This window comes from Mustela putorius, unplaced genomic scaffold (assembly GCF_011764305.1).
Source record: "Mustela putorius furo isolate JIRA1106 unplaced genomic scaffold, ASM1176430v1.1 tig00003899_pilon_pilon_pilon, whole genome shotgun sequence".
NCBI classification, from domain to species: domain Eukaryota; kingdom Metazoa; phylum Chordata; class Mammalia; order Carnivora; family Mustelidae; genus Mustela; species Mustela putorius.
This window is the reverse complement of record NW_025422048.1, coordinates 335,329-350,128: the sequence shown is the minus strand read 5'-3', so window position 1 is coordinate 350,128 and position 14,800 is coordinate 335,329. Positions and strand designations below refer to the sequence as shown.

Sequence of the window (14,800 nt, the reverse complement as noted above, 5' to 3'; positions counted from 1 at the left end):
GAGCAAAGGTTGTGTGTGCTTGTAGCTGTAGCTGCTTAGCCAGCTTTTTCTCTGGCGGTATTCAGGGGTGCCTGGTGCCCTGCGCCTTCTTAAACACTGTGGGTTATCACAAGTTTCTGTTTCTGTGCTCCCAGGCCAGGGTATGTCAAAGGTATCGATTTTTGCCAATCTGAGTGGCAAAAAACTTTATCTTATTTCTTGTCATTTTAGTTAGTATTTTTCTGATTATGACTAAATGCGGTCAGCTTTTAATTTTTAAGAATCATTTATATTTTTCAGAATTTTTAAGAATCATTTATTTTTTTCAGAATTATCATTTCTTTGCCCATCTTTCTGTTGCTTTGGAAATCTTTTCCTTAATAATTTGTAGGCACTCTGTGTTAAGTGTTAAGGAAATTAGCCCTTTGTGATAAGGATAATGATTCTACTCAGATTATTCGTGGTGTGTATGTATTTCTCCAATCAAATTAGTTTCACATTTTTTATATAATCACATGTATCAGTGTCTTATAGCGTGTACCTTTTGCATCTTTTACTCAAACTCTATTTTGACAGAATTATAGATTCCTGGGAAGTTACAAAAATAGTATAGCAGGGTTCTTGTACCCTTGACCCAGTTTCTCCCAATTGCTACATCTTAAATAATTGACAGTACAATATGGAAACCAGAAAACTGACATTGATACAATGTGTGTCATTCCATTGCCATTTTGTCACATGTGTTAATATATGTAACCAACACAGTAGTCAGGATGGCAGAATTGTTCCATCACCATGAAGATCTATGTAGATCTGTGTAGATCTACGAAGATGGCCCCTGTAGAAATCACACCCACTCCCTCAACCCCTGCTCCAGCCCCTGGCAGCCTCTAATCTGTTCTCCATCTCCCAGAAAATAATTGTATTATTGTTATTATTGTGATTACATATTACAACTTCAAAATGAAACTAGTCCAGTCCTATAATGGGGGATGGCTGGAAACACTGTTGAGTGTTACTGCACTTGGAAGTTACAATGACTATTTCTTAAGCGTTTCAGAAAGGTCTTGTGCGGGTTACTGCTGCTCAAAGTGGAATTTCCCCAGCCTGCAAGCTGAAGGAGTGGGTTTAGAGAGGTTAAGTAACCTCTTTTGGCATTCAAAAAAGTTATTTAAAAGCTTATCTAAATCTTTGGAATTTAGGATTTGCTATATAGAAAGGATTATTGCAGGTTTTTTTTTTTTTTTCAATCATTGCGTTTTAATGTAAGTAATTTGCAGGGAAACAAACCAGCGTCTCACAAGGGCAGCAGAAGGGGCAGCTTCTTATCTCAACTCAGAGCCTCAGGTAGAGTTATGGGAACTTTTTGTTTCCGGATCAAAAGAAGAAAATACTCTTTGGTGGTGTACTTCTAGACACATGGGGAGACCAAGGTGGGTCCCTGGTCATTTGGTGTCTGAAACCATCCCAGTGGCCATCGTTGACACTGGCGGGCTGCCAGAGAGAAATCAAATGAATTTTTTAAATCTTGTATTTCTTTTTCAAAACTGTGACTAGGATGGAGCTAGACAGAGGATAGAAGATATTAACTCAAGTTAACAATGTAAGTGAGTTCCAAAAATTTAGATAAGCTTCTTTTCCGATAGCGCAGTGATGAGCATTTACCTGATCAAATGTTGGCTAATTGGATTAAGAGGATATAACTATATACCTTAATGGAAGCCAGATGGATTCTATTTTTTTTATTTTAACTGATTAATTAATTTTTAAAGTAATGTCTACACTCAACCTGAGGCTCAAACTCCCAACCCTGAGATCAAGAGCTGCATGCTGTGGTGCCTGGGGGGCTCAGTGAAGCAGCTGCCATTGGCTCAGGTCATGATCCCACGGTCCTGGGATCGAGCCCCGCATCGGGCTCCCTGCTCAGCAGGGAGCCTGCTTCTCCCTGTCCCTTTGCCTGTCCCTCTGTCTACTTGTGATCTCTGTCTCTCTGTCCAATAAATAAAATCTAAAAAAAAAAAAAAGAGTTGCATGCTCTACCAACTGAGGCAGCCAGTGCCCTAAGTTGATCCTAGTTATAAAAAGAAACACCTTTGGCTTTAAATGGGAGGTCTGGGAAAGTCTGGGTATTGACCTTATTTCATTCTTTGGTTGAGTTAAGTTGTAATAGGTTTATTTAAAACCTCAGGATGCTTTCTGAGCCCTCATTAGCATCACAGATTTTCCCCCCCGCAAGTTGGAAATCCCTTGACAGACACACAGGTTGGCTGAACTAACGGGTCGTCCCATGAGAGTTGTGGGCTGGTACCATTCCCACCCTCACATCACTGTTTGGCCTTCACATGTTGGTAAGTATTATAGCCTTGTATTGTTTGTTATTTTTATTTATTTATTTTTAAAGATTTCATTATTTTATTTGAGAAAGAACAAGCGGTGGGGAGGGGCCAAGGGAGAGGGAGAAGCAGCGAGAGGGGAGGCTCCTGGGGGGCTCGATCCCAGGCCTCTGAGATCATGACCTGAGCTGAAGACAAACACTCAACCGACTGAGCCACCCAGGTGCCCCATGTTTGTTGTTCTTAGAAATCAGTATCGTCTTTGTCTGTTACATGAATGATGGTTATTTTAAATCATACTTTAATTATCCTTAAACAGGTGCCCTTGTTTTTATTTTGCTATGTTTTAAAAGTAATGATTTATTTCATACTATTTTTAATAGAGGTATAATTTCTGCTTCCCATTTTCAATGTCTTCCAGACAGACACCATTACTAACTAGAGCCTGACAGTTGGCTGACATAAAAAAACATTAAATTGTCACTGAACCTTGGTGACTGCTGAATACCACCATCTAGTACACTCCCATTTGGAAGACTCGAAGGGGTGAGGGGTGAGATTTACAAAACTGAGGTTTCACACATATTCCTTCTGAGCTGTTGAGGCTCTAACCTAACCTCCTCACCCCACTAATCCGTACAGCGTAACAAAATGGTTTTCTCTCTTTTTATCTTTACCACTTTTCTGAGTGCTGGTCATTTTGTTGTTTCTGCCTGGCTTCGTGAGAGAAGTAGAGGAACTTCGCTTAGGGAGAGTGAGCTAACATTGTTCGGCATATAACCGTTTGCTAATGGTTTGTGAATGTTTTCTCCTCCAGTCCTCAAAGCAGCCGTGAGTTAGAGATACTCCCCGCAGTGTACTGATGGGTAACCTGAGGCTTACATGGGTTAAGTTCACTTTTCACTGTGGTGTTCTTTTTCCAGTCTAGGGGCTTGAGATAATTGTAAATTCTGCATTCACCTGCACCACGGCGCCAGTGCCAGAAAGGCAGTAGCAGCGCAGTGTGGGACTAGAATGGCAGATGAGTGGTCCTCTGGGTTGAGCGTGGTGGGTGGGGAGGGAGGCCTCCCAGAGTCACGTGGGAGAGCTGCTGCGAGATGCGCCTGTCTTAAATGCATCTTTCCCACCTGGGCCTGCTATAGTAGTCTCTGGGGTAGGTCCTAGGTGGGTATGTTCTTTTCATAATATACTCCTCAAAGAATTCTGGTGTGTAGTCCCAGTTAAATATTGGTACAGAGTAAGGGAGCGAATAGACTTGCTCGATTTCTTGCTGACAGAAATTTACCTGACCTGTGGCTAACATTAAGAGTGACATGCCAGAGCACCTGGGTGGTTCAGTGGGGTAAGCCGCTGCCTTCGGCTCGGGTCATGATCTCAGGGTCCTGGGATCGAGTCCCTCGTCGGGCTCTCTGCTCAGCGGGGAGCCTGCTTCCCTCCCTCTCTCTCTCTCTCTCTCTCTCTCTGCCTGCCCCTCTGCCTACTTGTGATCTCTCTCTGTCAAATAAATAAATAAAATCTTTAAATAAAATCTTTAAAAAAAAAAAGAGTGACATGCCTAGGATATCTTGTGTCAACAAAAAATATATCATCAAGAGAGTTTTTTCAATTGGAAAACAAAAAAGATTGAAGTGGAGCTTGCAGTAACAATAGAGGTGTTCTTAAACCTATGTTTCAAGCTTAAAGTTGATAAATAATACACAGAATTCCTGAATCTCTTGCCCCAGATTCACCACATTTTCTTTTGTTCTATGTTTGTGTGTGTGAGTATGTTTTATCTGAAGTATTCGAAAATAAGTCACAGCCAGTATTCACCTTAACTCCTGAATAATGTTTGGTATGAATTTCCTAAATGCAAGGATATTCTCTTACATAATTACAGTATATTTATGAAAATTGAGAAATTAATATTAAAATATTATTATTTAAGTTACTGACCTTATTTAAATTCTTCAGTTCACTAATGTCCTAATAAGTGTTGTTTTTATAGCTGTGAATATATTCCTGTAAAACCTTAATATCACTGAATAAATTCAGTGTTTGGTTTTATCTAACTTTTACTAAAAAATAATAGCAATTTTTTCCTGCCACCATTAACACTAAAATCAGATTTGCCTCAAATTTCTCCCATAGTAGTAGCATAGCCAGAGAGAAGTAAGTACCAAGCACCAATGAAAGGAAGGTTGGAGTGTATTTATTCCTGAACAATATCGTCGCTATGGTAATGAGTACAATGGAGAATTTTCTTGCAAAAAAGAAACTCTTAAGAACTTGGGGAAAAAAAAGCTTTATCAGTCTCTGGATGTTTTCTTCAGCTGTAAATAATGCGATGATTAAGAAGCCAAAGGAAAATAATTTAACACAAAATAAATTTGGAGACTAGAGCATTGAGATCTTACACTGAAAAAAATAGTAACACCTAACTGGGTAAGGCAAGGGAATAAAGAACAAAATGGAAAGCTCAGAGTTCTTACAGCATGGGGGCTGGGAATGGCAGCTTTACGTTCTGTCAGGGAACAGGTGTGCTAGAATGTCTTTTCAGTCCCTTACAGGTTGGGAAGATCTTTTAACTCTCTGTGCCACGGTTTCCTCACTGACAGAAAATCAGAATATGTGAAATCCTGTATAAGATGTTCTGTCCCGTGCTTATTAGCACAGTAGCAAAGCATTTATCTGTACAACTCGATGTGGAGAGAGCATGACTGGATATCTAAAGTTGAAGGGCATGGGGCACCTGGGCGGCTCAGTGCATTAAGCCACTGCCCTCGGCTCGGATCATTATCCCAGGGTCCTGGGATCAAGCCCCGCATCGGGCTCCTTGCTCGGCAGGGAGCCTGCTTCTCCCTCTGCCTCTGCCTGCCGCTCTGCCTGCTTGTGCTTGCTCGCTCTCTAACAAATAAAATCTTTTTTTTTTTAAGATTTTGTTTATTTATTTGACAGAGAGGGATCACAAGTAGGCAGAGAGGCAGGCAGAGAGAGAGAGGAGGAAGCAGGCTCCCCGCTGAGCAGAGAGCCTGATGGGGGACTCGATCCCAGGACCCTGAGATCATGACCTGAGCCGAAAGCAGCGGCTTAACCCACTGAGCCACCCAGGCGCCCCTCTAACAAATAAAATCTTTAAAAAAAAAAAAAAGTTGAAGGGCAGACAACACTGGAAGATCTCCAAACTGTAGATAAAACTAAAGAAAAAATCCTCTCCCAACTGAACTGCTCTTCACAATGGCTAGATTGGTTAGCAAGTAGCTACACGATTCCTCACATTGGACTTCCAGAGCCTGAGGAATCGTGTAGCTACAAAGATATGTAGCTCATCTCCAAATGGCTGTTGAAGAGTCGAGTCAAACTGGTGCCCTGTGTTAGCAAGTCTTGGGAAAAAACATGAGTGATGATTTAAAGTGTGTACAGGAATTATGTTTAATAGGAATGACAAGTGGGGCGCCTGGGTGGCTCAGTGGGTTAAGCCGCTGCCTTTGGCTCAGGTCATGATCTCAGGGTCCTGGGATCGAGCCCCGCATCGGGCTCTCTGCTCGGCCGGGAGCCTGCTTCCTCCTCTCTCTCTCTGCCTGCCTCTCTGCCTGCTTGTGATCTCTGTCTGTCAAATAAGTAAATAATAAAATCTTTAAAAAAAAAATAGGAATGACAAGTGAGAAGGAGTGAAAAGTGATTAGTCAACAAATTTATAATGGATGCAACAATGTAGTCACAGTTTCTGCTGGTTTGGACCTTATGATTTTATGAGGAAGAAAAACAGTTAAAATACTAAAGGGGAAATAAAGAGTAACTACAATAAGGAATACATAAAGAGCATTTGCACCAGCAAATTAAAGCAGCAAATGTAAAATAAAAGCCTTAGGACTAAGAAATGAAACAAGAAGAAAATGTCATTAAAGATAAGCTTTACAGAGAGGGAGACAACCATAAGAAACTTAATCTCAGGAGACAAACTGAGGTTGGTTGGGGCGGGGGAGGGACAGGGCGGCTGGGTGATGGACATTGGGGAGGGCACGTGCTATGTGAGTGCTGTGGAGTGTGTAAGCCTGATGATTCACAGGCCTGAGTCCCTGAGGCAAATAATACATTATGTGTTAATTAATTGAATTTAATTTTTTTTTAAAGAATTAAGGACAGCTTTAAACTTAGACTTTAAATTTAGAAAAAAAAAATAAAGATAAGCTTTAAACCTAAAAGAGTAACAGGCTAGGTTAGCTCTATAGAGAAAAGAAAAGTCACAGTTACATCATTAGTGAGAGAACATTCTGTAATGAAAGGCACAAACTCCAAAATGTTAAATTATGTCCCCCCCGCCATAGCAATAAGATGTGCAAAGGACAAAGTTTTATATGTAGGAAAGAAAGTGGAAACTAGTTTGGAGCAGAACTTGATAACCCACTTCCAGGATCTTACTCCTTCAAGAGTATAATGTGAGTCTTTTGGCTTTGGATTGGGTTTTGCCGTGAAGGAGCAGGGATATAAAATATGTGAACAAAGGATGGTGTGGGTCAAACAGACCTGCTAATGCTTTGGAACTTGATTATGAAAGGATTTCTGACTTACAGAAAAATTACAAAAACAGCAGAAAGAACCACATTCAATAATTGTTAACCTTTTGCCACATTTGCTTTATCATTTTCTCTATAGACACAATTTGAGAGTAAGTTGTAGACATGATGCTCCTTTATCCCTAAATACTAAATTGTATATTTCTCAAGAACAAGGATATTTATTTCCATAACCACCATGCAATTACCAGCATCAGGAAAGTTGACATTGATAGCATCCTTTTATGTGATCTACAGAACTTACTCATATTTGGCCAGTTCTCCCAATTCTGTCCTTTGTAGCAGTTTTTCCTTTCCAGTCCAGAGCCCGTTCTCAGATCATGCATGGCATCTAGTATCATGCATGTCCTTTTAGTTTCGACATGGACCAGTTCCTTAGCTTTTTTGTCATTCCCAAACCTCTGAACTCACTTCTTCTTTCACATTGAGCAGATAATACTGCTTCCTACTTTATTTATTTATTTTAGAGGTTTTCCTTATTTATTTGACAGACATTACTTTTTCATTAGAAAGGAATTTTCTCCATTTCTCTTTACTCACCTACTTCTCACTGGGCTCACCTTCTCCTTGTCCGTCCTCTTAGCTAATAGACATCCTGCCATTCTGGCCTCCCATGACTTGAAGAACCTTACACTCTTCATTGTGCTTCTTTCTCCAACACTGCTTTATCCCTGGATAAACTGGATTTTCCCTATCATTTATTTGTTCCTTCAAGAAATAAATTTGAGTGTCTCTGTGTGTCCAGCCCTCCAGGTGCTGGGAATAAAGCAGTGAAGGAGAAAAACAAGGCCTCTGCCTTCATGGAGCTTTACCTCATGTTTAAGAAAAGGCACAACAAAAAAAATACTTGCCAATCCCAATTCTCCTTCAGGTCAAAGACATTTCTCACTTTTCATTTGCACTCTTCACCCTGCTCTAGTCTGCCTCCCAGTCCACTGAAAGTAATCAGTGACATCCATTGAAAATCTAGTAAACATTAGGGGCACCTGGGGGGCTCAGTCAGTGGAACATCTGACTCATGGTTTTGGCTCAGGTCTTGATGTCAGGGTCCTGGGATCGAGCCCCGTGAAAGCTCCATGCTCAGTGTGGAGTCCGCTTGAGATCAACTCTCTCCCTCTCTCTCTACCCCTCCCTCACTCACATGTGTGCTCTCCCTCCAAAAAACAAAAACAAAAACCAGAGAGAAAAATCTAGTAAACATTTTTATGTCTCTGTCTTCTGTAGCATTTGATACTACAATGATTCTACTCCTTAAAAACACTTCTCAGTTAATGAGGAGTGCTTGGCTCTTAAGGATAGAAACTGAGCTGAGACTGAGAGTTGAAACACCTTGTCTGAAACCAGAGATGGCTCGTAATGGGTGGAAGCAGCATTTGAACTATTTGTATCAATAAGGGTTAGTAGGAATGCTGTTTATGAACATAGGAAATGGAGGAGGAAGTGTCGGTGGAGGAAAAGGTAGTTGAAGTCATGTCATACCCACACCGCTAACTTACCAAAATGTTATCTATACGTAGTTTGCAAAAGAGAAAGGAAAGGGATTTAGATGGTGTAGGTTATTTCATAAATCTCACGAGACTTTATTGTCCTTGTAAGTGTGTATGAAAAGGAGAAATATGCCTGTAGCTATACTCCTCGTTTTAAGATCTGCTCAGTTCTTCCGGACTGAGGTAATTGGCACTGCAACAAACAGTGATGTATTAGGTATTCTACCACCAGCGTTGGATTGGATCAATCTCCCGTGACAGATACAGGTTGCACTTTGTTTAAGCTTCCAACCAATCACTGTAACAAATTACATTTTCCCAAACAAGCATTCTGTTCTAAAAGTTACTAGTCAGTTCACTTAGGAAGACAAGGGGGAGAAGTCCCAGTGTTTAAGAATGTATTATTGCCAGGGGCGCCTGGGTGGCTCAGGTCATGATCTCAGAGTCCTGGGATTGAGCCCCGCATTGGGCTCTCTGCTCAGCAGGGGGCCTGCTTCCCCCCTCTCTCTCTGCCTGCCTCTCTGCCTCCTTGTGATCTCTGTCTGTCAAATAAATAAATAAAATCTTTTTAAAAAGGGAACATATTGCCAAAGTAACTGGGCATAAGTCCACACCCTTCAGCATTTTGTTGTAATACTTGATCTTTTATATTCTTCATAAACAATGAACAATGAGGTCTGAAGACCTCAAATTTTAAAATTTAGTCTCTATTTAGTTTGGGGTACTCTTTTAACTGAGATTTTGTTTCTGCTCCCTGGAATGTTGGTTTTAATTCTGTTGCAGTCTCTATGAGAATTTACTCCATAATACTTCTACATTTCCATTCTTCATTGTCAAGTGTCATGTATGCATTTCCCTAAAAACATCCATCAAAAGGCTTATTTGAGGAAGCTTTTTGTCTACTTTCAGGGCCTTCATTTCTCTTTGAATCTCATGGAAGGAATTATCAAGTTTTGGGGGGCCAGCTGAGGAGTTATTAATCTAGCTTTTCTTATTTAATTGCACACTTCTCAATGTACTCTTCCCTTACCCAGTAAAATGTTTACACTTTGGAAGGTATATTGTCCTTAGGATATATCTCTGTTCTGCCCATAGAGTCTGACTCCTGGGAGGACTATATGCTGCTATTATCTTTAAATCTTTGTGTTTGCAAGATATAGTTTATCGACAGCAGATTTTAATTTTTGTTTATTTGCAGATGTTCGCACACAAGCCATGTACCAGATGATGGATCAAGGCTTTGTAGGACTTATTTTTTCCTGTTTCATAGAAGATAAAAACACAAAGGTATTTGTGTGTGTGTGTGTGTGTGTGCGTGTGTGTGTGGGTGTGCATGTGTGTGTAAGCACACACACACAGAATAGAGAAAAATCTTTTTGCAATTTTAATAGGGTGGCCAGGGAAGGTTTCAATGAGAAGGGTCATTGAGTCAGGACCTGAAGAAAGTGAGGGAGCAAGTCTTGTGGATTTCTTGGGGCAAGAGCGTTCCAGGCAGACGAAATAGCCAGTGCAAAGACCCTAAGGTGAGTGTGGCATGTTCAGAGGACATCAAGGAAGTCAGTGTGGCTACAACAGAATGAGGAATACCATGACCATATGTCCCAGTTTGCCTCTAGCAGTCCCAGTTTTATCCCATTATCCCAGTCTCCTTTTGATTAGGGTTAGGGTTACTTCTTGAAAGTATCCTGGTTTGGACAATAACTCATTTGGTCGTTCTACAATGAGGTCTGAAAGGTAACCAGGGGCCAGATCTCATGAGGCCTTTGATTTGACTGACTTGGGAAGCCACTGGAGGGTGAATTTATGTTTTAAGGGGATCTCTCTGGCTACTGTGTTGATAGTAAACTGGACAGGGGATGGGGGTGGGTACATGGGGAAGGAGGGAGTATGGAATCCATGGCATCTGTGAAAACAGTTAGGGAGATACTGGAGTAATCTAGGCAAGAGTTGATGGAGATTTGACCATGGTGGCCGATTCTGTATATATTTTGATGGTAATAATAATTATATAATTATAATATAATAATAATGGCCACAAGTGCTGCCATTTATCAATCTGTTGTATGGTGTTTGACATAAGCATGCTCTAACCCTGACCATGGGTCTATGAGGATGAGGATTATTTATGTATGTATTTTAGAGAGAAAGAGAGCATGCATGGGGGGGGGTGGCAGAGGGAGAGGGAGAGAGAATCTCAAGCAGACCCCGTGCTGAGCAGAGAGCCTGTTGTGGGACTTAATCTTACCACCCCGCGATCGTGACCCGAGCTGAAGTCAAGAGTTGGATGCTTAACTGGCTGAGCCCCCCAGGCGCCCTGAGGATTATTATCATCTGCATTTGATGGATGAGAAGCTCAGAGAAGTTGAACAGCTCAGTCAATGGCTAGTCTTAGCAATTTTCTATGTAGAGTGTTTCTGTTTGAATTCTTTGTTTATGTCAAGAGGTTTGACTATGTGTCAGTTCAAACAAAAAGAAAATTACCATTTAACATTGTAGGAATGAATTGTGCCAAAACTATCTCAAGTATGCTCTGTCCTTTAGTATCATAGTTATATGGTGAGAAGTTATGTTAATAATGAATATTGTTCATAAAGCCACTTTTTTCCAGAAACAGTAATCTTGAAGTTTCTACTTTGTCTGAAGTGATTTTGGCTTTGTCATTATAAATTTATTTATTGTCATTATAAATATTTGGATAAGTTTGTCAGCTTCCAACAAAACTGTTCAAATGCTCTGGTTCTTGGTTTCTTGGTCCTCATGTTTATAAGAAATTCTCTGCTGTCACATGAACAGATGTTTCATTTAAGGCCATTTCATGTTGACTGAGCTGAGTACATGATCCTTATGGAAATCGGAATCCCTTTTTAACCTTCCACTTCTAGAAGGTCTTCGGATACCACCCATATAAGGATATGAGTATTAGGTTTGAATCTACTAAAGTAATCCTTCTCTGTGTGATCTTTCTTTCTGTCTTTCTTTCTTTCTCTTTCTCTTTCTTTTTCCTTTTTTTTTTCTTTTAGACTGGCCGAGTACTCTACACTTGCTTTCAATCTATACAGGCCCAGAAGAGCTCAGAGTAAGTATGACAGAGATGTATGCATGCATGTGTGTGTTGGTGGGCTAATTTTCATCCCAGGGAATTGACTGTACAGACCCAATTAAATAAATTATACATCTAAATAATGGAATAATATGCAGCCATTAAAAATATAAGGACATTCAGTAGTAATACAGAAATATCTGCAAGAAACATCATTAAATAAAAAAGGCAAGGTATGAGAATAGTATGTATAGTATGGATAGCATGCAACCATTTGGGTAAGGATATAGAAGAGAAATGTACACATCAACCCTAACCCTAACTTGCTAGTAAATACACAAAATATGTGGAAGGAAACACATCAGTCACCTCAGTAGAGACAAAGTGATGTTTGTGTTTATATCTCAAAATAATATACTTTTCATATTCTTTCTTGATTTACTAATTTTGGATATTATCTATTCTTAATACTTTACTTCGCCTTCACAAATGAGGATTTAGCTCACATGCCCTGCCCCATCTCCATGTCCCCAAGTGTAGTTATATTACTACTTTTGTTCTTCTGTTGATGACTTTTCTGTTCTTCAAGTTTGCCCCTTTATTCTGTCCACAACAGACAATAGACACTATCTTTTGGCTCCCTGCTGTTACTTGTATTTTTTACTATAAACCTTTATATTTTCACAGTTGCAAACAGCTGTGGTATGTGTTGCAACCATAATTGCATTTTCTGTGCCTTTTCTACTAGTTGACTCTAAGAGTAGAAAATACAGTGTTTATCATCATGATTATGTCAATATCATTATTCCATGTACAACCAAGCAGTGTAAAGTAGTATATTATGATACCATTTCCTTTCTTGAATAGCTTTTTGCTTTTCCATGGGGTGTTTCAATGGCTTTTCTCTCCTTATTTTTCTGCCTTTATCACCTCCCTGAGTTCTACATTCTTAGGAGTAATATAGAAATCTTTAGAGTCCCTGCTTTTGCTAGGATTACTCCCTGAAGCCCTCCATCTTCCTACCTTAGTCAGGTCTTGACTGACATCCTGGAACTTTCCTTCATCATTCTCCTTGGTTAGATTCACTGATTTCAGTGGATTTCATTTCAGTCCACTGTCTGGATTTTGTGTCATCTTTCTTGGTTCACTCTTTCTAAGAAAGGTATGCATTTGAGTCTTTTACCTGTCTAACTCTTGTTCTTTTATAGGGCACTTTTTTTCCTCTGACAGTTTTTGGGAACTTCTCTATTCTTGATGTTGTGAAATTTCATATGATACAACCGGAGTGTGGATATTTTATGATTCAAACTGCTGGATGCTGTCAATGAGACAGCATTTGTCCTGCAACTCTGGGAAGTTCTGTGCTATCATTTTCTTCTGTATCCTCAGATAAAACAATCCATATATTCCTGGGAAGAAAAGATTTTATTCATAATTCAATCAAGTCCCATCATTTAAAGCTTCTTCAAGTGTAACTCAGTCTTTGGGGGATAATTCCTCATTCTTTGAGTTATTTCCTTTTTTCTCCACTTTGACTCGAATAAAGTGGCATTTGGAGTGTTGGTAAATGAACTTACGCTATAGGGAAGGGAGACTTCCTGGTCTCAAGCTGGTTTAGGGAATCAGGACATGAATCCTTCTATTCATGGTTAATGCCCACCTTCATTTACCCAGTGTATTTCTCCTCTCTCATGGAGTTGAAGCCCCAACATGAAGAGAGAACCTTAATAGCTTCCTCTCCTGTGACTACCTCATTCTCCCCATAGGTTAGTAGGATCGGTGTGTCACATCATTTTCTCTGTTCTTAGATAAATCTCCCCCTTGTTTTTCCTCTCTCTTTCTAGAACTCCTATTAGTCAGATATTAAAGGTCCTAGATTGACAGTAGTGACTCTTTAACTCATATTTTCTCTCTGTTTTTTGTTGTTCTGATTTCTCAAGAATATTTTAGATTTTATCTTCCAGCCCTTTCATTTAGCAGTTTTTTATATTTTTAATTCGTAAGAGATTTTTCCTTGCTTAGTGCTTATTCCTATTTCACTGTATCCTATTCTTGATTTGTTGACATGATAGTTAAATAGGAAATGTTAAATTTTCTTCTGTTTTTTCAGTTACCTGTTTCCTCTGTGGTAATTTTTTTTCTGTTTATTTTTATTATATTTATATTCGTTATATTTATAATATATTATGACATTTAAAAACACTTCTTTTCCATCCTCTTTTAAGAACAAGCCAACAAAAACACGATAGCTCATTATTTGTAGCCTTAGCTCGTTAACTGGAGCCTTTATTTTAGGGTGAATTCATTGAGAGCTGGCCACTTTTCTCCTGGATCACCAAGTGCTGGATTTTAGGTATCCTGCTCTGGGACACCAGTCTTAACAATTGCTACAATTCCAGACACTTTATTCTCTTAGTTAGGAGAACTTTTACTCTGCTGCTATTGTTGTTAATGATGATGATGGTGATTTTGGCTTAAGAATGGAAGGCTGGTTACTAGTTCTGTGTATCCAAAGGCTCAGTTGTAGAAGAGCATAAAAGATTAACTAGAGTCCAGAATTTCTGGCAGGAAGACCAAAAAAGGGTAGCCTCCAGGAAATTACACGAAGGGAGGAGTGTGTTAACGCCAACTTCATAAAGTTGTTTGTAAATTTCTGGGCCCACTCGTGAGCCATTAATGTATGGACCTGATCTTAATTAGCATAAATGATAACTGAATTAACTAGTAGACCACCACAGAAGTCCCATACTAACCACTGGCTGGCATGCAGGCAGGAAGGATCTGAAGATCACTAGAAATGCTCTGAAAGTTGAACTGACATTGGAACCACAGCCCACTGTGGAATTTTCAGCCTGAACTTAACTGGGCAGATGGCCTGCTAAAACAAAAACAACATTCCTTGTAGAATATAAACAAGACCCAGGAGATTATAAAAAATATTCAAAATACACAGTATATAATTCAGAATTAGTATGGGAAGAATGACAAAAATCTCAACTTGCATGGAAAACAGTAGCCAACAGATGCCAACACTGAGGGGACAATGATGTGGGAATGATCTGATAGACCTTAAAGTAACTATTATAAAAATGTTTTTAAAAATCACAAATAGGGGCGCCTGGGTGGCTCAGTAGGTTGAGCCGCTGCCTTCGGCTCAGGTCATGATCTCAGAGTCCTGGGATCGAGTCCCGCATCGGGCTCTCTGCTCAGCAGGGAGCCTGCTTCCTCCTCTCTCTCTGCCTGCCTCTCTGCCTACTTGTGATCTCTCTCTGTCAAATAAATAAATAAAATCTTTAAAAAAAAAAAATAAAAAAATAAAAATCACAAATACTTCTGTAACAAATGTTTAAATAGAAAGTCTCAGCAAACAAATAATTTGGCAAAACCTGTGAGAATCAACTTTCT

The 14,800-nt window shown here is 39.7% G+C and overlaps 1 protein-coding gene across 2 annotated transcripts in view; it reads left to right on the top strand.

Annotated features, from left to right (window-relative positions):
- Positions 1–14,800, top strand: part of BRCC3 (BRCA1/BRCA2-containing complex subunit 3) — a 56,149-nt gene that overhangs the window by 8,787 nt on the left and 32,562 nt on the right. For both annotated transcript variants that reach the window (XM_004779290.3, XM_004779291.3), the window contains exons 5-7: positions 2,240–2,327; positions 9,554–9,642; positions 11,376–11,431. In XM_004779290.3, coding sequence (XP_004779347.1) covers positions 2,240–2,327; positions 9,554–9,642; positions 11,376–11,431 — 233 coding nt within the window. The remainder of the gene's footprint in view (positions 1–2,239; positions 2,328–9,553; positions 9,643–11,375; positions 11,432–14,800) is intronic.